Source organism: Nesoenas mayeri, assembly GCF_963082525.1.
Source record: "Nesoenas mayeri genome assembly, chromosome: 7".
Taxonomy (NCBI): domain Eukaryota; kingdom Metazoa; phylum Chordata; class Aves; order Columbiformes; family Columbidae; genus Nesoenas; species Nesoenas mayeri.
Window position 1 is genome coordinate 30,601,268 of NC_137551.1, and position 26,739 is coordinate 30,628,006.

Here is a 26,739-nt window from a genome sequence, read left to right on the forward strand (position 1 = left end):
ACTGTGCAACTGTTTTTGTTCATTTGGATCAAATTATAACACATGGCCCTGCAAAATAAACAGGAGTCTGTCACATTTGTATTTCTAATCTCATGTTGTTCTGGGATATAAAGGCATTTTAAAAATCAAAAGGCAAACAAAAATGGAGAATATTTGTTAAGGTGTCACTCTGCAAGGCATTAGTCAGCAAAGACTGTGAGTACATAATCGGGGCAAATGGGGAGCGTGTATGCCCACAGACAGTTATTTAGTAAAATCTTCCCAAGTAAAAAGCAAGTTAGCCAAAAGACCAGTGGAAAAAGAAACAGTTTAATGCATTTGTACATTGAGTTAACAGTGAAGAATTTAATTCTTCATGTTTTTACTTGGTGTCTTGAAATAATCCCTTTTCTGTCTCCATATTCCCACTTAGACATTGTTCACAGACTTATTTATTTATGAAGTCTGAAGGTTAGTCCCTACCTGCTGAGACTAATTAGCCCTATTCTTTGTGTCCTATGCAATCCTGTCTGATTAAATGTACACATTTGTTTTACTTCTTTTCATGCTTCCTTTCACTCTACTTCTGCTTTACTGATTAATATTAAAGTTGTAAGTTGCAGTGATTTTTTTTATTTCTATTTTGTCTGCATCTTTCCCTTTAGTATGCAAATTTCCATGTGAACTTTTTAATGCCTGAGAATTCATGTTAGCCTTGTCGATCTCTGTATTATTGTTTTTATTATTCTTTTTATAGAAGACAGTTTAGCTGAAACCCCCAAACTCTCTAAATATTGCATGACAAATTGGCTTTGTTTTGGAAACCCTATGTGCCGAATGGCCCTTAGCATGAGCAGCAGGTTAGATTTCTGGAGGAATGTTTGGATTATTTAGCACAGCCTGTCCCTTGCTTTCTAACACCATTTCCATTAGGCAATTTACTAATTCCCATTGAAATTACTGTCTCTCCCCCCCACGCCGCTCCCCTCCTTTTGTTCCTCGCCCATGTTAAAGTTTCCAATTGACTCCCCCATTGTTACAATTTGTCACCGCTGGAAGATCAATTTGTTTTCCCCTTCCCCTCACCACATTATATTCGGGGAACAGATGCCATTTCTTGCATCTGCATTATTCTGCTCCCCATTTTGTTGCTGTGCAGGCAGAGAGCTCTTTTCGTGCTGACTTTCCCCCAGCGCTGGCCGCAGCCCCGGAGCGGTGCAGCCCCCTCGCCCGGGCTGGGGGCGGGCGGCTCCGCTGCCCCCGCAGCCTTGGGGACCCGGGGCCGCCCGGGACGGACCCCCCCCCTTCCCCGGCTCCCCCCGCTGCCGGGATCAACCCACTTTCACTTTGATTTCCCCCAGCGTGATGTTCACGCCACCACCACAACTTTTCACTTCTGAAGTCTGGGAGTCCTTGATTCTCCGTCCTGCCATGCTAATTAACTTCTTAGCAGTCACATTCCTTCTCCTCCTCTCTTTTTTTTTTTTTACATCAAGGACCAAAAAATATTATGCCTTACTATTAGATAATTTGGAAACATCTGATCTTCAGCGAGTGATCTCGCACATTTTCATCCTGCGTGTTATAACCATAATAAATGCAAGGCGCAAGTGCCGCTTAAAAAAAAAAAAAGGCTTTTTATTATAGTGTTTATTATGATTGGAGTTTCTTAGCTCCAACGAGTGGCAAGAAAAATGTTAACGGTTTAAACAAAAAACCAAAAAACAAACAACAAAAAACCAACCAACCACCCCGTAGTCACATGTACACAAATAATAAGGGCACACATCCTTCAGAAGAATATGGGCTGCACGGAGATGAGACGGTTATTAATACCCAGTATGTAAAAGTTAGTGCTTTCCAAGGACCGGGGGCTGGGGCACTCGTTTGGGTGCATTTCCCCCTCACTTCCCCCGCCCTGCAGCTCAGGGCTACAGTGCACATTTTTTTATATTTCTTTTTTTTTTTGCACCCCCCCCGCCCCGTTTTGTGTCCCGCCTCCCCCAGCGGCCCCCCCGCAGCCCGCCCCCCTCCCCTCGCCCTCCCGCTCCCATGCCAAAAAGGATCATTGTTAGTTTCCTACTTCCCCCACCCTCCTCCTCCCCCTCCCGCGCCCCAGACCTGTTTATTTATGCAGACGTCACCGGGGAGCCCCCGCCCCCTCCTGCATCTCATTAAGTGCCTGGTGTGTTTCTCGCTCCCTGTCAATAATCCCGGATCCCAGACTTCTCCGTTCCTCCGGATTTCGATCCCCCTTTTTCTATCTGTCAATCAGCGCCGCCTTTGAACTGAAAAGCTCTCAGTCCAACTTCAACTCACTCAAACCCGAGCGGCACAGGCTCCCAATATCCGCGGCGGCTGCCCCCCCGTTACAGCTGACTTCTTGGGTTTGTTTGTTGCATTATTTTTTTTTTCTCCTGCGTCCCCCCCCCTCCCCCCCGTTAAATATTTTTTATTATTATTAATTTTTTCGCGAGTGCGTGCGCGGGTGCGAGTGCGTGCGCGCAGTGCACGCCGACCAGCTCCCTGGAAGAAAGAAAGAGAAAATCCCGAAGAAGGAAAGGAAGAAGCCTAAAGTCACTGGTGCAAAGGAGCAAAGAAGAGACATTTCCCTCCCCTCCTCCTCCCTCTTTTCCCCTCCCCAGGAGGAAAGAGAAGGGGAAAAAAAAGAAACTTTCACCTTGGACTCTTCTTTTTTTGGTGCAAACTTTCCCCCCCCTCCCCTCTTCTTTTTTCCTTTTTCCCCCCATTCCCCTCTTTTTTTTTTTTTTTCTTCTTTTTTCCCCCCTTCCCCTTTTTGCAAAATTGCTGCTGGTGGGGTGAGCCAGGAGGAAAATGCCGCAGCTGAACGGCGGTGGAGGGGACGACCTGGGCGCCAACGATGAACTGATCTCTTTCAAAGACGAAGGGGAGCAGGAGGAGAAGATCTCCGAGAACTCCTCGGCGGAGAGGGATTTAGCTGATGTCAAGTCGTCTCTCGTCAATGAATCAGAAACGAATCAAAACAGCTCCTCAGACTCGGAGGTACGGGGGAAGCCCCCCGCGGGGCCGTTTCGGGGCGGCGGGCGGGCGGGGGCCGCGCTGCCTGCCCGGGGCCGCGGCCGGGGCCGGGGGCGCCGCGCCGGGTCCCGCTCCCGCCGGCGCCCAACTTTCCTCCGCGGCACCAACTTGTAACGATGCCTTCTGTTTTGTTCTGTTTGTTTCTCCTTCCAACCCTTCTCCCCGCACCTTTCCCCTTCTTCTTCGCCTTTTATTCCTCCTCTCCTCCCTTCCATCCCCCCCACCCCCCAAAAAAAAAACCCCAAACACCCCACCACCCCCATCCCCAACCGCCCCACGCCGACCCCCGGCTCGCTCCCAGGCGGAGCGGCGGCCCCCGCCTCGGTCCGAAACTTTCAGAGATAAATCCCGGGAAAGTTTAGAGGAAGGTGAGTACGGCAGGCCCGGCCGGCACCGCCGCCCGCCCCGCACCGCCCGCCGCCCCTCCGCCGGGCGCCCGGCTCCTCTTTTTGGGACACTTTCTAAAAAAAGTTTTCCTTCCCCCCCTTCCCCTCTTTCCTCCCTTCTCTCCCCTCTGTTGCCCCCTTCCTTTCCCGCTCGTGTCTCCCCCGCCATGTTAGCTGCGAAGAGGCAAGATGGAGGGTTGTTTAAGGGCCCACCATACCCGGGTTATCCCTTTATAATGATCCCCGACCTCAGCAGCCCGTATCTGCCCAATGGATCGCTCTCTCCGACGGCGAGAACGGTAAGTGCCTTTTCTTTTCCCCCCCCTCCTCTCCTCCTCCCCCCTTCCCCCAGCTCCCGCCGCCGCGCTCCCCGTTGCCCCCGCTCGCCCGGCCCGGCGCCCCCTCCCCCGCGCCGCAAACTTTCCAAACTCCGCGGGCCGCGGCGGGAGGGGGTTTGTTTACACTTCGCCATATTTTTTTTTCCTTTTCTTTTTGCTTTCTTTTTTTTTTCTTTTTACTTTCAGTTTTGTGGGCAGTTTTCTGAAGCCCTTTTAACCTCCCCTGCGAGGGAGCGGTGAGAAAAAAAAAACCCAAACAAAATCCAAACACCGCCTAATCCAGGCTCAAAACAAAACTGACAATAAATATAAGCAATCGGAGTTTCCTTTTTTTTTTTTTTTAAATTTATTTCCTTTCCCTCTTCTTCTCGTCCTGTTCTCCTTAGTCGCTCCCCTCTCCCCTTCGTTGGGAAAGGGGGTTATTTTCTCCCAGCCGAATCTGGGATCCGCTCCCTCCAAACTCCTCGTTTTCCGTGGTGATCCGTCGCCTCCTGCCCTCCGTGGCGGCTGGGCCGGCTCCCCCCTCCCCTTTCCTTCCCTTCCCCCTTAACCCTCTCCTACCCTCCCCCCCCCCCCACGCCTGCGGGAGCGGCGAATTTCATTGTGCCCCGCACGGGGCATCGTCCCCTCCCGCCCGTGGGCGCCGCGAGTTGTGTCCGGCCTCAGCGCGGCGGCCCCGCGGCCGGTCCCGCGTTCGCGGCCCGGGCCCGGCTGGAGCTCGGTACCGCTGCCCGGGCCCGGCGGGGCCTGGAGCTCGGTACCCGCGGTACCGCTGCCCGGGGGCGGCGGGGGCCCCTCCTCACCTGGGCTGTGCCGCGGGAAGCAGCCCCGAAGCGGTTGTGTCTCCGTGTGTGCCTTGCGGTGCTGGGGGTGGGGAAGGAAAAACCTTGCGGGTTAGAGCAAAGCAGAGGGCTGAGTCCGGAAACAGAAATCGCCTGGCTTAGCTCTAATAACAACAACAACAACAAAAATAATCAAACAAGTCGAGCAAAATTCCTCCTGGAAGTATGCTGGCAGGAAAACAATTTGCTGAAAGCGTCCGGTTTTTTGTCGTTGCTTCTTTTTTGTCTTCCTTTTTATTTTAACCCCGGGTTCAGAGGCAGGGGTGTGCTTGTCTGCACGCCTCTGGGTGGAGGTAAAGCAAGTTTTAGCCCAGATCCCAGGAAACTTTGGGGTCTGCTGGTGGGTTTGTAGTCCCAGCTGTTTTTCTGCTTGTAGTGTCATGCACGGTGTGCTCTGCTCTGACATCAGGTTTCTCAAATGTCACGTTTTCTTTCTTTTTAAAGAGTTTTAATTTTTTTTTAGCTAAAATGGCTAAATCCACTGAGACTACAAAATACTGTGTATTCCTACCGGTGGGTTTAGTGTTGCCGTTTTGTTTCTTCTGGGTGTTTCTAAATCTGAAGCGTCCCCACATCACCGTGTGTGTTTATGCACTTTTTTTTTTTCCTTGTGGTAATACGAGATAGCGATTTATAATAATAGACCTACTGTTTGGTAGATGTTGAAGCTGTGCTAATGACTGAGGGCTTGGACAACTTCAGTGTATCGGATCTACAAGTGTTTTAGAGCATTAAAATATTAAACATCGGGTCAGTCTTGTTTTCACTTAGTAAAACGTCAGTAGACACAGATTAGTAAATGCAGAGTGACAGGGAGGTAGTAAGGAAGGTTTTCTGGCTTTGCATATAGTTGGGGCTGTGGAAGGGTTTCATTTTGGTAGCGTGTAAGGCTCTTCTTGCAAGGAGGTGATTTCTGGGACAGCAGCATAGGGGCAACTGCAGTTTGCAATTGTAATGATTGGGAGGGGAATTCAGGGGCTGAATGCATTATATTTTTCCTTTTGAATACGGTCACCCACATGTATATGGATGATGGTGATGAATTCCAAATTCTATAAGCACCAGGATCCAGATGGCAAACAATCTTTGTTACAAATCACTTTGTTACAAATTGTGAACCTTTGTATTTTTTTTTCTCCTCCTCTTTTTTTACCTTAAATACATTCCACTGTTCCAAGTGCAGGCTGGTAGGAAGCACACCTCCGCTTTTGTATTCTTTAAGCATTTTTTCTTACAGCAGCTACACTTATTTATTTTCTCCTCATTACCTTGATTACAGATCCTTTTTCCCTTAGCGTATGAAGATAGGATCCTTCAGCAGTCAGCTTCCCTGGAAGTATTCTTCCTCCCCTTGCTCCCCCACAGTTAAAAAAGGCCTCCATAGGAATGTTTGGTTTGTGTAAATTTAAAGTACTGTAGGAAAGATTACAGGTTGTTTTATTGTTGATATAGCAGGTGGCCTGCTTGTGTTATCAGATGGATTCTGAAAGGATATTTCCACACTCAATAGGCAATTTTCTTATTTCCACATCCAGGCTCCAGCATCCTTCTCCTATCTTCTTAACCTTATTCTTTCACATTCCGTATGCTTGTTTGTTTGCCTGACACTTAATTATAGCCAAGAAAAATTAAAGTTGTTTATTTAGGCCTGAGAGCAGAATATTATAAAGATTCAGCGGGATAGCTGTTGTCTGTCTCACAGTTTTTAGGTGGATTCTTGTGCTCTGCTGTACCAGCTTTCAATTCCAGACGAACTAGATCTTTATTATTATTATTATTTTTTTTAATACAGATTGAAAAGGTACAGATGATACTGCATAATTATGACTCTTATTTTTATTTATGTCGTTTTTCCTGAAGCCATATTTGTTGAGTTTTAGAGCTCGCAAGGTAAAGAGGTGATGCAAATAAGTAGTAAAATTGTTTTTCCTTTCCTTTTGCTGTTGTAGAATCTTGAAGGTCTGTGGGTGTGGTTTTTTTTGTTGTGTGTGTTTGGTTTTTTCTTTTTGTTTTATTTGGGGGTGTAGCGGGATTCTTGTGTTTTGTAAATGTACCTGTAATTGTCTGTTCAAGAGCAAACTCGTGGGCAGCTTTCCTGCTACAGGAATGCGAAGAATTATGAAGCATCGTAAAATCTGCTTATGATGAATAATACATTATCTCAAGAATAATGCTTTAAATACTGCAAACTCTTTATAAAGCTCGATAGGAGTAATTTTATTTTTAAAAGTCACAGATTTTTTTTTTTTTCCGTGTTAATCTTGCTTTTGGTAATATACTGCAGATTGCTTTTAAGAATAGATGTGTTTTTTAAGTTAGAGGTCTAGTCAAGGAGTGATGAAGTACTGCATCTGAGAGTGCCAGTGCCATACCTGCGCTTGCAGAGGGACTGGGCGAGCTGCTTGTTAGAGAGAATGTTTTAGGAGGACGTTTTCCTTTCAGAGTTGGAACATAAAGAAGGGGTGTCTTTAATTTTTACCCTGAATTTAGAGCTTGGTTAATGTGTTCGGTTAGATGTGTTATGATTTGAGAAAACCCTGCTGGCAGATATTTTTATTAAGTGTTAGTGCATCTTCTTTTCCCCTGAATTGTTGCTTGCTGACTGAGGCTGTAGGAGTGCATTTGGTCCTGAAGTTTGGGAGCTGGAAATAGCTGTGGTGGAGAGTAGCAGCCTTGCCTGCGTTTTACGTTCAGGAAGAAACTTTTTTCTTTAATTGACTTGAAAAATGAGTGTTTTCCTTTATCTACTGAGTCAAACAACATAATCCTTCCTAATACAAAAGCTGTAGACCCTGGGGTGTGAAGGGTTAATGGTGGTCCCTTTTTTTCCTTCCCTTCAATTGTTTTGACAACACTTTTCAAAGTGTGACATTCCAAGCCCTTGCAATACAATGTAATATTACTGTAATTACACAGGTCATTACATTTTAAATAGAGAACAATAAAATGCTTATCGCACTGAAAAAGAACAGGTGTTCTTGCCCTTCTTTTGGTATTTATGCTAATTGTTTCTCATCTCCTTTGGAAATATTTATTGCTGGTGTGTTAAGGTTTCAGTCTCGATGTGACAATATTAATTCTTTACTAATCTTTATGGTTGAGGTTTAATGTCTGCAGTATGGATTACAGTATTAACATCCACCAATAGTTTAATAATGTAGATACAACTTAGTATGTCAGCACTTTGGTACTTTATGATACATAGGTATTCAGTGGAGAGTGAATTATATGCCCTTTTTTTAATTGAATGGACATGCTTTTAATAAGGTTTCTGGACTTGTGTAAAAAAACAAGCTTTTAAGTAAGAACTGATGATTCTGTGGTGTAAGTCAAATAGAACCTCCATAAAGAAACTTTCCTCATGCTTAATTAGGTAGATTGCTGAATCACTCTGCTATATCATTAGCATAGCTGGTATACAATGGCAAACAGACCGTGTTTGTTATATCAGCTTCTTTACTGAAAATAAGTTATTTTTAACTCTTTTTTTTTGTTTGTTTGTTTTGGGTTTTTTTTATGATAAGATTTCATTCTGGAGCAATCACTGCATTGCTTGGTCAATCAGCTTCTCTTTAGGGGGCTATGAAAATTAGAGAAAAGTTTCATGTTTCTGGGACCTTGCAAAACAATATAATGCAGTACTGTTACTTGAGTGTACAGGATAATTGCAGGACTGCACTTCATTAAAAATAATATTTGCTTTGGAAATCGAACAATTTTAATAGGTGCAGCAGTGGCTGATCTGTACTAAAAGAAAAATACAGTAGATGCCTTTCCAGGTTTTTTTGAATGCATTCATACATGGACTCTTCGTGTTTTTGTTCAAGCAAATATGTACGTACTTGTCAGCTGAAGATTGAGAGGGGGGGAAGGAGTATGCTGCAGCTTTCACTGGAGCTTGTAAACCAGACTGTAGGTAAAAATATTATAAATTTGTCCAACTGGGCCCCAAAAATCAGAGAAAAAAAAAATGTGGTGTAGAGAAAAAGGACAGCTGCAGATTTTTTGTGTGGACGTGTGTTTCTGTACCATGACTAAAAACTCTGAGGACCTTTTCCCAGCTGTCTGGGAGTTATGTGGAAGTTGGATTATTGGCAGTTAAGCATGAGACAACCTGGATTTAGCAAATGCTCTCCTACACAGGAAGCAGATGACATTATCCTGGGGGAAGGGAGGAGATCCTGCTCCAGGCACAGCCCGGGGGGGACGCCTGCGCCCCCCAGCAGCCAAAAATGAGGGCTGGCCATAGGCACATGGAAATATCAAAGCGGCCGGGCTGTCGGTTTGGGCTATTTTTCCGGGTTTTTGGGTGAAATCAGGCACTCTGCTCCTACACTGGGGCTGTTGTGAGTTTTGCTTTGCGGGGGGGGTGTGTGTGTGTGTGTTGTGAGGTTTGGGAAGTTTAAAGCTCTGTTCCCCCAGGCGTCTCCTCAGTACCCAGTCCTGGCAAATATGTAAGTAAGCCTTAAAACTTTGACTTCTAATTGGGCACATTTGTGAAGGAAATGGTTAATTTTACAACCAAAGGCAAACTTGCACCTCGACAGGTCTGCTGAAAGAAATGTGCCACAGTCGTTTGCTGGCAAGCACTGCAGGGTCATAAATCCGCGGGGTTTATTTACAGCCTATAACACTTATGAATGTTAAGATATTTGACGCCACGCTGGCCTTATAATATCCAAGGTCCACAGACACTGGCAGTGGGTCAAATTTCTTTCACTAATTATAAGCAATGAGAGATGAAGTGTGTTGCTGGGGGTGGGTGGGGGGAGATATGGAAATCCTCTCTCTCCCCACCCAAAAGCGAAGACTATTTCTGCTCCTCCTCCCAACTGCTGGTTCATGTTTGTGCCTTTTTTTTTTTTAATGTAGGCTCTGAAGTTTATAATTAACGCTTGCAGTGCTGTAGGGGCTGAGCTGTGTGTGACGCAGCCAGGCTGAAGAAGTTTAGCACAGCCAGTGTCCTTTACAGAGGTCTCAGCAGCGTTGGGCAGTGGTTCTAGATACCGACACGAGCAAACATTTAAAGACAGATGACACCTGGAAACGTCCTTTAGTTTTCTCACGGACCACTGAGCCAGGGGGAGAGGAAAAAAAAAACGCATCGGGTTTTATGCAAAAGGTGGATGCTTGGCAGTGCATTTATTAGACAGTTTTGTGTGTATAAAACAGGGCCTCTTAAAAAGCAGCAAAAGCTCATGTTAATGGAAAATATGTGCTGAATGAATTAAGGTGTTGAAGTGGTTTTTAGGGAAGAAGCCCTGTGTCCTGCTGGAAGGGACAGTCTGGGATGGATGTGTAGGTCAGCGCAGGGGGGCAAAGGGAGATGTGCTGAGGCTGGTGTTTTGGGGGAGGAACATTGAGAGGAGGCTGCTGGAGAGTAATTGGAGGACAAAGGAGGGATGTTGGAGCACAAGGGGAAATTGTAGAAACTTGGGGGGAGGAAAGGCCAGTATTTGAATGGATGGTTGGAGGGGAAGCTTGGGATCTGGGGATTGACTCTTAAGTGTCAAGGTAGTCTGGGGCCCCGGGAGAAACGCTGCTTCACTCAGCAAAGCTCGTTATTCTCAGCTCGCTCCCCATTAAACACGCTTTCCTAGAGTGGACAGTCAGATTTGAAGTGCTGCTGTCTTGTCTATGCTGGGGTGTGTGTGTTTGTTTTTACAAGATACTGTGATTACTCAAATATGCCTCGGTATTACTTTTAATTTCTCTAGCAGTTGATTTTGGGTTCCCTGTAGGTGACTGTTGTGCTTGGAGACTAATTTAAGGAAAAGGCAGGGTTATGTGTGTGGTGGAAAGCTACGCTCTTTCGCCCATATGTTTTTCTTCTATGAGCCATGTAAAACCCGACTTAAGAAAAAAGAGGGGGCTGTCGATTTGGCCATTCCACAAATAGCTGTACAGTTTCGTTGAAGGTTTTATGCATTTCCCTAATCAATGGAGCGCTGTGACTTATTAGCCCCCGGGGACAGATCGGAATCCCCCAGCACCGCGCTGCGAAGCTGGTGTGGTATTGTACCTTTTTAACAGGTTATCAACAAGGATGTTCCCCGGGTTCCCAAGACGCTTCCCACCCCCCTCCCGCCAGCATCTCCCCCCTCCGATTCTTTCCAGCAAAATCTGTTCAGCCTCGCGCCTTTGTTTTAGGTCGGCTAAACCCTCGACCCTTATTCTTTGTGGGGTCATGCTCAGGCAACCGGGCAGTGCTGAATGAGTTAAGTCGCTGGCTGAAGTTTGGCTTCATGCAACTAAATTTGAGGCCTGGTAGGCATTAGCAGGGCACAGCACATTTACAGAGCTTAATTAGTACGCGCTGTAATTGTTCATGGTCTGCCAGAAGGAGTAATGTTCAGGAAAAGTGGAGTCGTTCTTCTGCAGTCTTCAGTTTTAAAACGATAAATCACTTGCATATTTGTGCAGTGATTCAAATGGAGCTGAGACCTCTCCATCTCAACATGTGGTAAATTGTAAAGTCAATGAATTGCAGATGTAGGGTACAGCAGATTCTCTAAGAAAATGCAGAATGAATGGGGAAGGGTGGTGCTATAAATACGTACTGAGAAGATAACTGGGTTTCTGCTTGCTGTGCCAATTATGATGTACTAAAGATATTAGCAATTTTGTTTTAATGCATTTATTTTAATTTCTTTAAACTAAATATAGGGGTACCACATTACTTCACTTGGTGAGGTTTTTATTAATGCTCCAGAACAATGGGTTTCATATGGAAATGCGTGTGATAGCCATATTAATACAAATTAATTCATTGTGGATAATGTTGTAGCTGTTACTAGAGGAGTTTATAATGATGGGACACTTTAGAGTGTGGCTGCAGCAACTTACAAGAGATGTTGTGGTAGAGGGTGCCTTTATATTCTAGTTGGGGGAAATGCTGGGATTATTATATGTCTCACCATGGCATTTGATATCTGCCCGCAATTCCTTCTAACTTCAGAGAGACGTTTTGGGTGCGTTAATCCGACAACCTAGAGCCTATTTTAAAAAAGCAAAACACAAACAAAACTATGCTGTACAGACTGACATCGTAAATGCCGTGTATTGTTTTATTTTGAATGCTGAGAATGTGTGTCACTCTTACTGCTGTGAAATCTTGTCTTCCTTGGGCTTGGTCCAAGATCCATTGAAGTCAGTGGAAAAAAGGCTTCTATTAATAACGAGGGGCTTTGGATCAGGCCCTGTGTGTCTTCAGCCAATGGCCAACTTCTTCAAAAGTGGGTAAAGGTATTGAAAAAGCCAAACCCGACTAAATGTCAAATTGATATATTGTTGCTTCCGTGTCATCCTTTGGTCTTGGAAAAAAAATAATTAGTTATGTTTCCAGTGGTACTTTCTTAAAGGAGCTCCTGCTTCTGCAGTATCTGGCTTCCCCATCTTGTCAGGATCAGGATTTAGTCCGAGGCCATGTTGCATGTCAATACTGCTTTTCTGATACGAGTAGGTGGATTCGTATGGAAGTTGTAAAAGTTAATGATTGTTCTCTGACTCATATGCTGCTGGTTTCAGCAAAGGAGAAATGATGACAGGAAAATGATAGAAATTATAGGAGACAAGTAGGCTTTGGTGAGCAGAGAGTGGATTTGCATTGTTTGAAATGCTTTTGCTGCTTGCTGAAGGAAGTGGAGAAGATGGGAGGGCAGCTTCTTTCTGTAGTGGGATGTTTTGGGTACCCAGCTCCTGCAGGTATTGGGCCAGGAGATGAGGCTGAATTCAGGAGGGACTCTCTGTGATGTTAAAGGTCCCATAGCCATTTTGTTAGTCCTCTTGATACAGTTAGTCCTGCCTAACTGTTTTCCCCTCTTGGCAGAACAAGTTTTAATGCCCTGGGCTCCATGGGAAGTAGGATAGCATGCCTAATGGCTACCAAGCATGAACATATAATTGTGCTTGACCAGTATCTACCTCACAGCTTTGTGGGGCTCTCTAGAGATCTGTGGTGTGAAAGGTGCTGTATGCAACAAAATCAGTCCCTGCTTTTTAATTCACTAGTGATGGTGATGCAGCTGAGACACCAAAAAAATCCGAAAGGAGGATGTGGGAAGTAATAGTTAGAAAATGCCAGACTGAAAATACTGCAAAGAGACTTTCTGGGGAATATGAGAGATTCTTAGATGTTGATACAATAGAAGCAAATAATCCTATTTTAAGAACAGGAAAGATGGAGGGAAAAAAAAAGTGTGGGGGGTGTATCTCTGAGCACATCCGAACTCCCACTGGACTCAGTCACTCCTTAAATAATGATCTGGAAAAGTCGGAGGCTATAGGCTATACTGGAGACAAACCACTACATTGATTTCTGGTTTTAACTGATGCAAATATTTGATAATGGTTCTGTTGGAACTGCTTTAAACCTTAGCCTGAATAATTTTAACTTGGTTAAACCAGTGAACTGGTTTGGGAGCACACACAGTAAGAGGTTTGCATTGGTTTAATTAGATTGAAGAGATTTATAAAACCAGGGCCACTGCTTTGACATAGACAAGGGCTGGAAGACGGCATATAGATGCTGCATTGATCTACACCCAGGCTGAACAGACTGCTATTGAAATGACGCTATTATAAATGTTTGCCAATATTAAAGAATCCAGGGGAAGGTATGACCTTGAATGAACACATCAGAAGAATAAGATGGCAATCAGTGTTTCTACCTTTGTTTTCTCTGGGACATTGGCAAGGAGGGTTTTTTTTTTTCCCCTTTGAAAGGGGTTACAGATTATAGTTGTCTGTCTGGAGCTGAAGTTTTTGAGATTTTTATTATTATTAACCAAATGTCTCAGTTTACTTCCGATTCCTGTTACCTTTCCCCTATGGGCTTTTTCTTAGTTCTTAAAGCGCACCATAAAATGTAGCTTAAAGCATGCCTGTGTCAAAAAAAAAAAAAGAAAGAAAAAATAAAAGAATAAAGGTACTTTACAGGAGCTAGTCACAAACATAACTACTGTACTGGTCACAAAACCGCTGTGTAAAGAATATCCACAGAGCTTATTTTATCTGGATAGCAGCTAAATATCTTTACAATCCCTGGGGTTATTAAAGGCCAAATGCCTGGTATACATAGTTAGTTTATTTTCCATTGAAATCTGTTGCTCAACTACGGTACTTTAAAGTGCTTTGTTTTTAATTTCTTAAATATGAAATTCAATTTCATAAATATGGAATGAAAAAGTGAAAACTAGAGCGTGGGCGTAGCCGGGTGGTTGTAAATGGGAACTGGCGCTGCTGGTGTGCCCGGGCACGAGTATTGGACTGGTTACGTGGGCACATCTGTGTATGTGCATGTGATGTATATTATTTGTGAACGTATACTCGGTTATCAGGTGTCTATTCAATTTTAATTGACAATATGAGATTCCTGTGGTTACTCTGTGCACAGATTGCCTTGGGGCTCTACAGGGTTTGTGGGAAGAAAAGCCTTGACAAGTTTCCATTAAGCCCTGAATCAGGCAATTGGAAAAGAGGAGAATGAAAGGAGCTGAAAAGAGGGACAACTTGTTAGTGTTGCATTCTGCGCTTGCAACGAGAAACCTCTTTTAGACAAGAGTGGTTCTCAGGCCAAGAATTTCAAACTCGCGGAGAAACCTGTCCAGAGCACAAAAGTTGTTTGAACGGGGTGCAGAATTGTCACAGTAATTAGAGCAATCTCCGTTTACTGAGTGGCAGCTTTTATAAAGGACAGGGGATAAAGGGTTCAAATTCATCTTTCTCTCTCCGATTCACTTCTGATGAACTGCCTCTGTGTATGTATGTGTATATGAAGGAGTGTGTGTGTGTGGCCACATTTTCAGCTACTTATCATTCGATTGCCCTTGTTCTTAAAGAAGGACTTGAGTTTCTTCTTCCTGCCTCAAATGGCATTTTCAGGCATTTTGTTTTTATACTGGTACTCTGATTTGATATATAGAAATAAAAGGATGCTTTGGGGAATACACTTGTGCTCTGCTGGAGGGCAAACCCCAAATATTTCTCAGTTTCTCCTCCTATTCGGTCCCACATCTTTTGACTTTTAGGAGCAGTCCCATTACTTTTAGTAGGATTACTTGTGGAAGCAAGGAGAGTGAATGAATAAGGCTCGGGCCCTTAAAGTTTATCCCCTTGCCACTGCAGGGTCTGTCCAGAGCTACTGAATCTGCTGGAGTTTTGCTGTTGTTCTTATTAGAAGGATCAGGCCTGTGGCTTATGTGAGACCAGGCCTTGTGAACAAGCCAAATAAAACCGTAAAAATCAGAGTTGTTGCTGTGTGCGATGTCGGAGGGTCTGGAGGCCTTGGTCTGGTCTCCTTTTGCTCAGATGCTGCACAGGGGAAAATGGGAGTGAATGAGCAAGCAGTGTGGGTGTTCTTGCCCAAGGAAGAAAATGTGACTGCTGAATTTCCTGTATGCCTTACTTTTAAAGAAAATAAAATAATAAGCTCCTTGATTATTATTATTTTTTTTTTCTTCCCCCTTCACCCAGTGATTGTCCTGGGTGCAAAATTAGTCATTTTGATGTCCATTTACTTAGCTGTTTAGCCTTTGTGATTGCCTTTTATTTGTTCTCCCTGAAATAATGTACGGTCTCTGCTTTGTAAAGGTTTGGAGGTAGCGACCTTGGCTATTTTACTTAATCATTTTGTCAGTTGTTATGCTTCTCCCCTTCATTCACCAATCCACGTGAATGCAGAAGGACAGGAGCCCGTTAGGCTGAGGTCTTGTCTCTGGTGTTTCTGTGCATGGCTTTGCCTTCAAGGCCTGTGGCATGGTTGGTCAGGCCTTGTGTTGGGACCTGACGAGTTTTGTGTGTTTAATTCATCCCCTTTTCTCTGCTGGAGACCTGGGATCAGGCAGCAACATGCACCAGGTTCCTGAGATAGGGAAGAAGGAAGGCCTTGCTGATGATTACAGAAACATTGTTAAAACTAACAGATACTCATGGCCCTGAAAATTGTAGTTCAGAGGTGGTGTGCAGTTTTTGTATACAGATTTACTTCTCCAACTCCACCCCTCTCAATTAGTTTCCACTCACTTGATGATGATGAAGAATTTGGCCAAATCTTTTTTTTGTTTGTTTGTTTGTTTTAGTAAAAAGCAGATTTTATTTTATTTTTTTCCATGGAGATGGCCCCTCGCAGGAAAAAGCTGTGGAAAAATTGCTTGTCTTGGAGTTTGCTTTGCAAAATGCCTGTTGCCATTCAGCAAAGCACACGTTCGCCCTCCTTCGCCTGCCTTGTCTGTGAACCTGGTGCGTGAATATATGAGGGTTTTCCGAACGTGTAGAAGTCAGCTTGTAGGTGCGAGGAGAAGTTGGGAGATGATGATTTTGCTGTCAGTAATGCTGAATTGCTTATGCAATGTTGGAGCATAGAGCCGTGTCTGTGTGTTGGACAATGTCATGGTCAGGTTGAACAATGTCTCCATTTTTAGAGGATGCTATTTTGTCTCAACCATTGATGGTTTGCAGACCAGTTGTGATGTCTGCCATCCTGAAAGAGTACCCAGTGTGGTACTAATTGTACCAGGACTAATTGTTGATTAGAATGTACTTGTTCCAAATTATGGACCTCTCTTGAACATGGCTTTCTCAGTCCTATCCCTTGTGCATTATTTTCTCAGCTGGTAATTAATTTCTCAGTCTGGTAATTTGTCAGTAACTGGCATCTCTTCAGTAATGAGTGCTCTGTAGTAATTCTCCATCACTAAGGAGTAATTGCTGGCCCTATAAAGTCACTGATCTCTTTCATGTGCCAGCCGGATAACCTTTCCTGTTAGACTGTTGTGACCAAGTTATCCTTTGCAACAAAGCATAACTACATCTACAGTTGATGTCCCAGCTGCAGCTTGATACATGGAGAGAAAGAGCTGGAGAAAGCTAATTTTCAGTCGTGGTCGCAAACAGGACCTCATGACAACAGCAGAAGGCTTTTATTTGATTTTTACAGCTATGTGAAACCTAGGGCAGCCTAGAAAACCAGCTGTTGAGTTTAGTTGAGGCACAGCAACCAGTGTCTTCTTCTCAGGCCTGCTTTTCTGCCTGGCCCTGGCTTGCTTTTCTGCCTCCCATTGGGGTTGTTTCTGAATGGGATGGTAAGTGGTTTGGAGATGCTTTCCTTCCCAGGAGCTGGTGGTGCAGATACGGCACCGATCCTGCATGTGTGCTGGGCTCATCTCCATGTCACCCCTCCGAAGAACTGTCCTCAGCCCAGCTGGGCCCATCCATTTGGGCTTGTAGGATTCTGGCTTAATTTTGTCATCTCAAGAGGGGGCTTAGAAAGTTTATTTTGGAAACGAAATGTTTGGTGAAGTGTGGAGGAGGCTAAGGAGAATACTGGGAAGATGGTGTGAATGAGAAGCAAAAGTGTTAAATTTATACTCCCTGCTATTGCTCTGGTTTGTGGAATCTAAGTAGAAAACCAGTGGTTTTTGGAAATCTTGTGAGTTGCCTGTCAGCATCTGCACACGCCTAAACACCTTTTAAATTGGGTTTTGTTTTTCCAGTTCTGTGAATGTGTTAGTTAGCGCCACAAGGAATGAGCTGAATTCTCGCTCCTTCCCCCTCCTTGCTGTTGGAATTGTTTGTTAAATTCCAATTACGGGACTTGTTAAACACCTGTACAAACCCACAGCCATTGTTAAGGGAATAATTTGAGGACAATGGGGTTAACGCAGGTGTACGTAAGTGCAGAATTTGGATTGCAAAGTCTCCTTATTACTCTGTGTGCATAAGAAAGAGAAAGAAAGAATTCAGCTTAATTCTCAGATCCCAGACATAATTTGTAGGGCAAGCATTTGGAAGAAGGGTAAGTGGGGAGGGGAAGAAATGTCTGAACATGTTCAGACATGGCACTGAACACCCATGAGATGGAAAGTTAAAAGGAAATAAACACTACACTCCTCTTTCCTCCCTACCTCACCCTCATACCACTTTCATGGAGTCACTTTTCAAGGTATAGCTGCATGAAGCTGGTTGGTAATCATCTTGCACGCTGATTGCCTTCAGAGTGATCACAGCTAAACCTGAATGTTTGCATGGGACTGAAGTATTGGGACACTGTGCTGGTTTGTGGTGCCAGCAATCGCCAACCCCAGTTGCACCCAGATACAATCAGTAAGTTGCATTAGGTGTATGTTCACGTGGGTATGCTCTGTTTGGTAGGAGCAAAATCAAGAGAGTGGGGCTGTTTGACTCTCAAGCTGAACATGTGTGTGGTCTCCAAAGGTGACCTACTGTCTCATGCCACCAGAGTAACCCTCTTAAGATGGTAAGAACATCCGTAAAAGCCAACAGAATGAAGTCCTAGTGTCTGTAGGACATCTCCTTCTGATATTCTGTTATGTTGATACAGAGACTTACAGTTTTATGTAACTTAATGAATATCTAGCAATGGGTCATCTTCCTTTGGGGTAATTCCAGTGAAGGCTAAAAGAGGTTCATGCAGAATGAAAGCCAAGATTCATGTTCCTGCTGTCACAAGTGGTTATAAATTGAGATTGGTTTCTCTTGCAGTTTCATCTTTCTTTGGTTTATTTCCTACTCATGGGAGTTCCTCCAGGCAAGGATCAAACTTTCTGCATTATCTTAAGTACTCTGTGAATCTGGGGTACAAGAAACTAATAAGGAGGAATAATTATTAGTGTCTAGATAAACATTCAGATCAGTTTATCCTTTCAGTGATTTGCCTGTTAGAACTAATCTTGACTGCTACGAATAGGTTTGGTATGTGGCATTTCAGTTTATGTAGGAGGGGAGAAAAGGGCTGTTGCCTGTGAAATGGTTCAGAAGTTACTTGCTGTGCTTTTTCAATGAGTAATAACTCAGCTGAGTAACAGGATGGAAGTCTAAGGTATGGACCTGTTTGATCAAGAGAAAATTGGGTAGATCTCCATCTTGGTCATGCACTAATGTAACTGTGCTAAGAGGAGGACTATCTTCCAAACACTGTCAGGCAACCTGGCTTATACTGGAGAAACAATCTTTAATATATGTTAATTTGAAGTTATGGAAATGAATGTTTCTCGCTGATTTGAGGCTATCCAGAAGGTGGCTAAAAATACTCTTTCAATGAGGTGTCATGGTTTGGTCACTGGAGACAGGTATTTTTCTCTTTAGTGAGTAGGGTGACCTTCTGCCAAAGAGTGTAGTTGCACTAAGATAATGAGTAGTGATTTGTCCTAAAACTAAGTAGATTAACCTTTTCAATTGCAAACTGTTGAGTTGATCTTGTTTCTGGCAGGTGACGTAAGTTAGTGGTTATAGTGGTTCTTTGCAGTTGTGTGAATTTCATTTAAACAAATGAAAATTTATGGGTGAAAGACTTAATTTCCTCCTTCTACTTGGATTCTTTTTTTTTATGAGTGTATATACACTGACTAATGGAACATGAAAGTGGCATTGGTATGATTTTTCCACATGGTGTTTGCCAGTGTAGATTGCATTGGTGTGTATTGTTTTGTTACTGCATTACTAGCATTGTGTGCCTGCCTTAGAAATCTATATTGTTCAGCCTGTTCCATACTAGGTACAGTCACTACAGTATATGTTGTGTTTAGTTTGTTGGATAGCAGCTATATGGGGTAGATCATCTTGGAGTTCACTGGAGGCTCCTTTTATACAACTAAATAACTTCTTTCTGCTAAGCTAGTAAAAATAGTTTCTTTACTGGGGATGCTTGAACAGAGAAGATGGGAAGTGCCTGGCATCTTGTTCTCTCTGATTCCAACAAAGACCCAGGTCCAGCATTAGCTGATTCTAACTCATGTTCAAGGCCAAAACCAGGGGAATAGGGCTGTGTGATGAATGATCCTACTGTGCTGAAAAAAGCCAAGAAGTGATGTCCCATTAGATGATGAAACCACAGGAGCAGTTAACATCTGGTGTCATTTGAATGCTTTTACAGCTTGAAGGAGCATTGCCCACCCAGAGCCCCAGACTTCGGATTTCATTTATACTTCTGTGCCTGCAAAACTCGACAAGCAGAGCGCTTCATCCAAGAATTGCAGTAGAAATAGTTGGTTTTAATCAAATGAGCCCATCAATGTAGTCAAAAGTAACTAAATATTGGAGCAGTTAAAAATGGGAGAGGAATTCCATCTGAACTAAAATGAAACTGGCTTTGTGTAGTGTTTTTGGATGGCTTAACAGCTACAAATTTATTAAGATATGATTAGCTACTTTTCAGGATAACTGTTCATTTTTAACATAAAGCTCTCTTTAAAAGCCTCAATAAATGTTTGCAGATGTTATACAAGTAGCACTGCAAAACTGTGCTGTGAGCTTTGAAAATAATTAAATGGATCTGATTACGAACCAGGGGTTTGGTGCTGAAATCTGGTAGATTAATACCTGTTATATATATAAACATAATAATATATTAATATCTCTATACCACTCAACATCTATAATCTATATAACACCAACATCTATATAATATATTAATACCTATAATATATACATACATATATATGTGTGCCTACAGATATTTAATATGTATGTGTGCATATAGATACATTTTTTTCTGCACCTTTGAGGTTGTGACAACATTTGAGAATCAAGTGCCTGATTATTTACTTGTCATTTGGAGGATCTGTTTTAGGGGAGGCCTGTCTGTCTGTACACAAGCACTGCCATTAGGTGCTCTGTTCAGTGGTCACCCTTTGTATGAACATGCCATGTGGTTTCCTCTAAGTCACCTGGTATTAGGCCGTTTAAAAACAGGCCTTGTAGCTTTGCTTGGTGATCTAAAGCTGTGGACATGACTCTGACCAGGTAGTGGTGTTCTCCTGGCTCACTGTTGTGAAGGCTGCTGCTTTTATGGGAGAACAGAGGCATTTCTTAAGAGAGGTCTCTTCATGTGGATTTTGCTGAATCCATGGTAAGCTGGGCTTTACTCAGAAGACCTGTCAGCTGCAGAGTCACCATCAAGATGTGATCCACTGACATCTGGATCTCTATAAGTAGTGGTTGAGCTTCTGAGACTCATGTTGTGCACAGAGGCAAGCGAACTGTGTGTTGGTGCTGGCTGGTGTGATAACATCTCTGTGATGGCAAGGCCATGTAGAACTGCCAGTGTGATAACTGTGTGTTCTCTGTCCCCAAGTGTGCTGTGTCCTCGTGATGGTTCACCGTGTTTCACGGTGCAGCAGGGTGGTCCTTGTTGGGGAAGTCCTGCTTGAGTCTCAGGCATACTCCTTGACATTATTCCTCGAACAAACAAGAGCTTTGAAGCCAAAATGCTCATGTCCTGGCTATGTCCTGCTCTGAGAGAAGGCTCACACCCAGAGAGGGTCACCCAGCACCGGGCAGTGGACTGCTCTGCAGGACAGGGTTGAAGCTCAAGTCACAGCTGTAAGCCTTTATAAAAGTTTCTGATGAGAGTTTGGGCCCATGATATTTAAATATGCCTGTGGTAATATAATCAGCTGCCACCCACTACTCAGCTTCTAAGTTGATCCTAAAATAACCTTTGGTAGCATGACACATGCGAAGCTTCCCTCCCCTCCCATTTAATCTCCTGTATGCAGCCCCAGTGTAATGTTTATATGACAGTCATAAGGAAGGCTCTGTAGGTGTATCCAGGCCTTTTATGAGAGCATGACGTGACATCAGTTTCTACATTTATCTCCCTGCTCCTTGACGTTCTTGTCTCTGCTGTGCTTTCAGTTTTGAAATGAAGAAAAGTGGTGTGGAGCTGCCCTGTCTCGTCGACAGGGCGTGAGCTTCCACTTTCCCAACTTGCTGAGTGCTCAGTGTCCTTTGTGAGGACACATGATTTGGACTTTCCCTCTTCTCTCTCCGTTCCCCTACTGATGTTTCACAAGAATAACAAACCACCAGTGGATGTTAATGGCTCCATGCATGGGTGTGTGTGTGTACATATGTGTATATATATATATATATATATGTATATATAGACTGTCTGGTTGCTGAGAAGATTTTATTGGCATAAATTTGAAATATTTACAAGTGGCAAATTCACTGGTGAGATTATGCAGACCAGACTAAATGAGCTCTGAAGGGCATTTATAACACCTTCAGACAACCAGCCTTTTCGTTCATAGCAAAGGGTTTATATGCATGTGTGTGCATGCATATATATATAGAGAGAGAGACATATATATTTAAAATGTAGTTATGTATCTATGCCTTTTTTCTTTCTCTGAAATACAGAAGTAGCATTAATATTTCTGCTGCTGGCTGTCCGTGAAACACGGCAATCCTGGAATGATAGGGAAGCTGTTGTGCAACTGCAGTATGGGGATGAGTGTAATTAAATCGGTGTTTGTAAAGTGACATTCCTAGATGGTGGGTGAGGCCCTCCTGAAGCTCCTAAGGGATTGTAGGTAGCGGTGGGGTTTCTCAGGTGCTTTGCCAGGGTTTGATGGTGGTGGTGGAATGCAGCTTGTTGGGCCAACCCTGGTAACGCTTCAGACTCGCAGTTCTCACAGACGGCACGCAAGAAATATAACTTAAAATCCTTGATTTTCTTTGGCCAGCAGTTTGAGAGAGAAGAGAAGGGGAGGAGGGTGGAAGAGTGGAGAGCAAGAAAATGCCCTTTTGTAGTAGATTTAAACAAAACAACATCCAAGAAACACTGGAGGTTTGAAAGCTGTTTGGAGGGTTTGTGTGTTAGAAGTAGTCCCAGCTGAGAGACATTGCAGAGCAGAGTTCAAGCAAGGAGGCCAAAGGTCCAGCATAAATATAGTTTGTCAGATTGTTGCTGAAATAAATGAACATTATTCAGTGGAATAATCATAAACATGTATATGGCATAAATACAGTCATTGAGTGGTGCTAAAAAATACTTAATGGCTTGTAGTCATTGTGCCTTTGGACCTGGAAGGAAAAGGGTGTGATCCTGTCCCACTTGTAATCAATGAGCCTTGGTATTGATCTACAGGAGACACTGTGAATGCAGAGAGTGGGGATGGATGATATGGATTAACGGCTGGGGGAATAAGCCATTGATGAACTATTCTGATTATTTAGCTTTCATGGTAGCATAGCACTTGGTGCTCAGTTGCTTTGTGATTTTTAATGTATTGTCTTAAATCCAAATGAATGTTTAACGAGGCTGCGCCTAGTAATTTTACAAGTAGCCTTAGGAATTCATTCATTATGTAAAAGCATTTTGCATAAGAGCTGAACTGCTAGGAGAGGTGGAGAGAAGGTAGGGCAGCCTGTCGAAGAGGACACCTCGCTTGGCAGAGGGAGAAGGGTGACGTTCCTTGTCTGTAATCCGACTTGCTTTTTAATGTCTTTTTATTGGCTAATCAATGTACAATAGGAGTCCATTCCCTGGTCAACTTAAGCACCACTTAATTGAGAAATAAATGATAAACCCATTATGCTTTGCTAGTAGAGAACATTTCAGGGTGATTATGGATGCTCTGCTAAATTTTTTGGCATCCCTGAGTGAGACTAATCGTCTTCCCTCAGGGCGGCTCCACAAGCTTGGGTCACATCCTGGCCTTGATGAAGCCAATGGGAGTTTTCCTATGGATTTTTTTTTTTAATAATTATTCTAAGGAGGGCCATTGTATACTAGGCTTTGTCTCTGGTGTTCTGCTTTCCCCTGAAAGCGAGGACCTATTGACCGCTGTGCCTGTTTGGTGAGCTCTTGGCCAAGGCTCTTTGCACAGTGATACGGATGTTCTCCATGTCTCCGAATCGAGTCCCCCTGTGCTGGAAGGCTGCTTTATTGGGGGCTCTGCCAGGGGGTGACTGTACCAGCAAAACCTCAATGCCGCGATGGTTCTCGGGCTGGTCCAGTGCCCTCTGCTCCTCCCAAGCAGGCTGACCTGAGCTCAGCCGCCACGGGAGAGCGGTTCCAGCGCAGCCATCCACGCAGCCCTGGGACAGGGCCCTGATTGCTTGGAAAAGCTGAATTTTTTTCAGATCCAGCCTTTTGCCAGGGTGGTGCGTGCCCTTCAGCAGCCAGCGGAGTCAGCAGTCACAGTGGGTATCGTGAGCCCGTTAATGAGGAGCTGGACGAGGGAGCGCTGCGTTAGGCAGGAGCAGGGCAAGCTTTGTTTAATCGGCTTCTCAAGCCCAGTCTCTGGCTACGACAACTGATTTGCAACAGAAGCCGTCAGGGCAAGCTAGGAGACAAAAGCCTGAGGATGTATTATTCTGCTTGGCTTTGAGTCTTTGCGCTGGCTGCTAGCGATAGGCGAGACTTATTAAATTAAAGGAAAAAAAAGCGCACTTATTAGGTGCTCTGCTCAGTTCCTGCTCATGGCATAGACTTCGGGCTGTGCTGATCCCCGTGCTGCGTCCGAGGCTCTGTCAGCACCCATCTCCCTTTATGCCAGGATGTCAACCCGACACCTGTGCTCCATGGCTGGAGCTGAGCCTGCTTGGTGATGGAGCAGGAAGTCTCCTCTTTTGAGGGATCATGACCTGGGAAAGGTCTCCCTATTTTGGAAGAATGAATAGATCTAAAGCATTTGAGAAACTTTCCATTTGTCTTCATAATTTCTTGGATGCTGGTGATTTTTCCTGGTACTGTTTGAGCTTTGCCTGTGTGGGACTTGTGGTCTTCATTTGCTTTTGCAGCTATGTTGACAATTAGTGGATCGCATTGCTCTTATTTCTGCCCTGCTGAGCCCCGTGCTAGGGGAACAGGCTGCATGCGATTTATAAATAAATATTTATTATTTTGAGTGATGACTGAGGGAGAGGGTATTTCCTGGCTGTGAATGACTGGCTGGAAGAGTCGGAATCCTCCAGCTCTGGGGTGCCAGGCAATGCCCAAACCTAGAAGTCATTATTACATTTTTTCTGCTGTCACCCCTGCCCTTCTGTCCCGTGCAAACCTGTGCCTTGTTCCCATGCCAGCTTGACAAAAATAAACATGCTGTTAAAATTGCTTCCCACCCCCCAGCCCCCGCCATGCAATTAAGTGGCTGGTTTGCACAAGGACACGAGTAGGTTTGTGGCCTTGTTGCAGATAAGGGTGACGAGGGTCTGGCCTGGAGACATTGCCCCATACCCACAGCTGTCAGTGGGACAGGAGGAACGGTTGCAAAATTGGGTCCCAGTTCTTGCCACAGCCTTGTCTGCTGCCACCTCTTCCCTGCACAGCCCGCCTGGGTCAGGCGCTGTGAGCGTGGTGGAGACGCTATGTTCTCTTTCTGCCCATTAATCTGAATGTTTGGGGCACTGGGTTTTCTTTCTTTGTAGCTTGACAGGCACAAATCACCATATGATGAGCTTGCGTGGGAATTGATGTCTTCTGAGTGGTTTTGGAGTTTTTGATTGGGTGCTCCTGAGATGCTGGGAAGCCCTCCAAGGGAATGACCTGTGGGACTGATGCCAACTGTACTTTCAGAAGTGACCCAAGACACTTGGAGCCGTTCCCGGTGTTCAGAATTATATTGAAACACCAGCATGATGAAAAAACAAATGGAGAATTGCTAAAGATCCAAAGATTGTGTGAGCTGTCATAACTCTGCTTCAAAAAAAATACCCAAAAATCAACATAAAAACCCCAGTGGCTCTCTCGTGATTTACTTCAGCTGAGCATCAGGCCATCATGAGTTTGATTTGTCTCTATATACAAGCCATGCATTAGAATGAATTAAAAAAAAAGACGAAAATGAAAGAAGTACTTGTAATTTTCGGGGTGGGGGGGGACACACACACAAAAGGCAATGATGGTATCCGATTTGAATTTTAGTGTAGAGAACCAGAATGATGTTTTCCAGATTCCATTAAGGTTTTAATCCCTCTGCTTTCTCTCTGTGCGGAATTTCCCCTTGCCACCTCTAGAAGGAGAATATTTTATATACCATTACTTTAACTGCTTTTTGATCTGAACTTAATCATCTTCTTTTACAATGTTTAGGTTAAAGAGGTGTTCTAGTATTGGCTTTGAAAACCTTTAGTCACTGATATCTTTGTTGCTCATTAAGTACATTTTAAATTTTAAATGAAGACTTCTATCTAAATGTTGGTTTCTTTTGGTGGAAATCTTTTTCTAATTATGAAAAGACTTCCTACATTTTCAGCCACCTAGCTCGATTTTTCAGTTAAATGATGTACAACAACTAATATTGCATGTTAGTATATAATTTGAGACAAGATGATTTTGTGGAAAATCTGTTAGGAAGTGATTTTTCTTTCTATTCCTCTATAATAGAAAGTATAAGAGAAAAACTAGCCAAGGCATTGATCACATTCATATTTAATAGTATAGATACTGATGTATATAGCTGTTTAAAATTATCAATGTTTTTTCCCAGATAACCTCATGCTTGCAAAGGGACCTGAAAAACATGAATGTGGGATTAGATTCACTTGTCCCTAAGAAAAGAATGTCTATTTTAACTTAAAACAAGCTTTCTTGAACAGATTTGGAGAGGCAAATTACATCTTGTCTAATTGGCAATATCAGCCCTCCAAGAAATGCGTGATATTTTCAAACTCAGAATACATGGTTTTGCCTGCAAATATTTTTGGATGTTATTATGTGAGCTGAAGCATTTCTCTAAAAATTGAGACTTGTGGATGTCTTTCTCCTATCTCTCCTAATGTATCTGAATCTGAAGCCTTCTCTAGTGGTGGCTGCCCAAGTTGAGAAGCTCAGGGCTTCATCTTCAGCTTTTTGTAAAGGCCTCTGCCAGTGCCGGTGGGTTTGTGGATGTGTCACCCACCAGAAAAAAATACTCTCATTTCTGCATCCCTTTAGAAAATCTCAGACTTGCCTCCGAGTTTGTGTGGCTGCAAAGCCGGGGTAGCTCGCACCTGCCCCTCAGGTTTGGAATTTGGGAATGGTTGTGAGGCTTGTGTATGTGTGTGAGAGGTGTTTCCAAAGTACTGTTGATGCTTTGGGGCAACCCCCAGCCCTTCAGCACTTTGCAATTAGCCGCGGTGTGGCAGAAGGCAGAGAAACCTGCACCCTGGGGTGTCTCCCAGGGCGCTCGCTGGACAATGGGATGGTATTGTGTCAATCGAGTTCCAGCTTTTTTTTTTTGCCTTTTTTTTTCCCCGGTAAGTATTTGTTGATTGAAATTGAAGAATTGTAAGCACAATTCATCTTAGCGTACAGAGAGCAGCGGGTGCGAGCAGCGCTGACTGGGACCAGACATTGACATACGGGCCGTCATCAAACTAATTGTTGTTTGAATTACCTGTTATGAT

At 43.9% G+C, this 26,739-nt stretch overlaps 1 protein-coding gene across 12 annotated transcripts in view; it reads left to right on the top strand.

Annotated features, from left to right (window-relative positions):
* Positions 1–2,195: 2,195 nt before the first annotated feature.
* Positions 2,196–26,739, top strand: part of TCF7L2 (transcription factor 7 like 2) — a 177,607-nt gene continuing 153,063 nt past the window's right edge. For 9 of the 12 annotated variants that reach the window (XM_080348026.1, XM_080348032.1, XM_080348022.1 and 6 more), the window contains exons 1-3: positions 2,196–3,003; positions 3,341–3,407; positions 3,600–3,724. In XM_080348026.1, the coding sequence (XP_080204152.1) occupies positions 2,815–3,003; positions 3,341–3,407; positions 3,600–3,724 (381 nt within the window). In that variant the 5' untranslated portion in view covers positions 2,196–2,814. Of the gene's footprint in view, positions 3,004–3,340; positions 3,725–26,739 lie in introns of all 12 variants that reach the window. The other 3 variants (XM_080348021.1, XM_080348029.1, XM_080348028.1) reach the window with 1 other exon arrangement.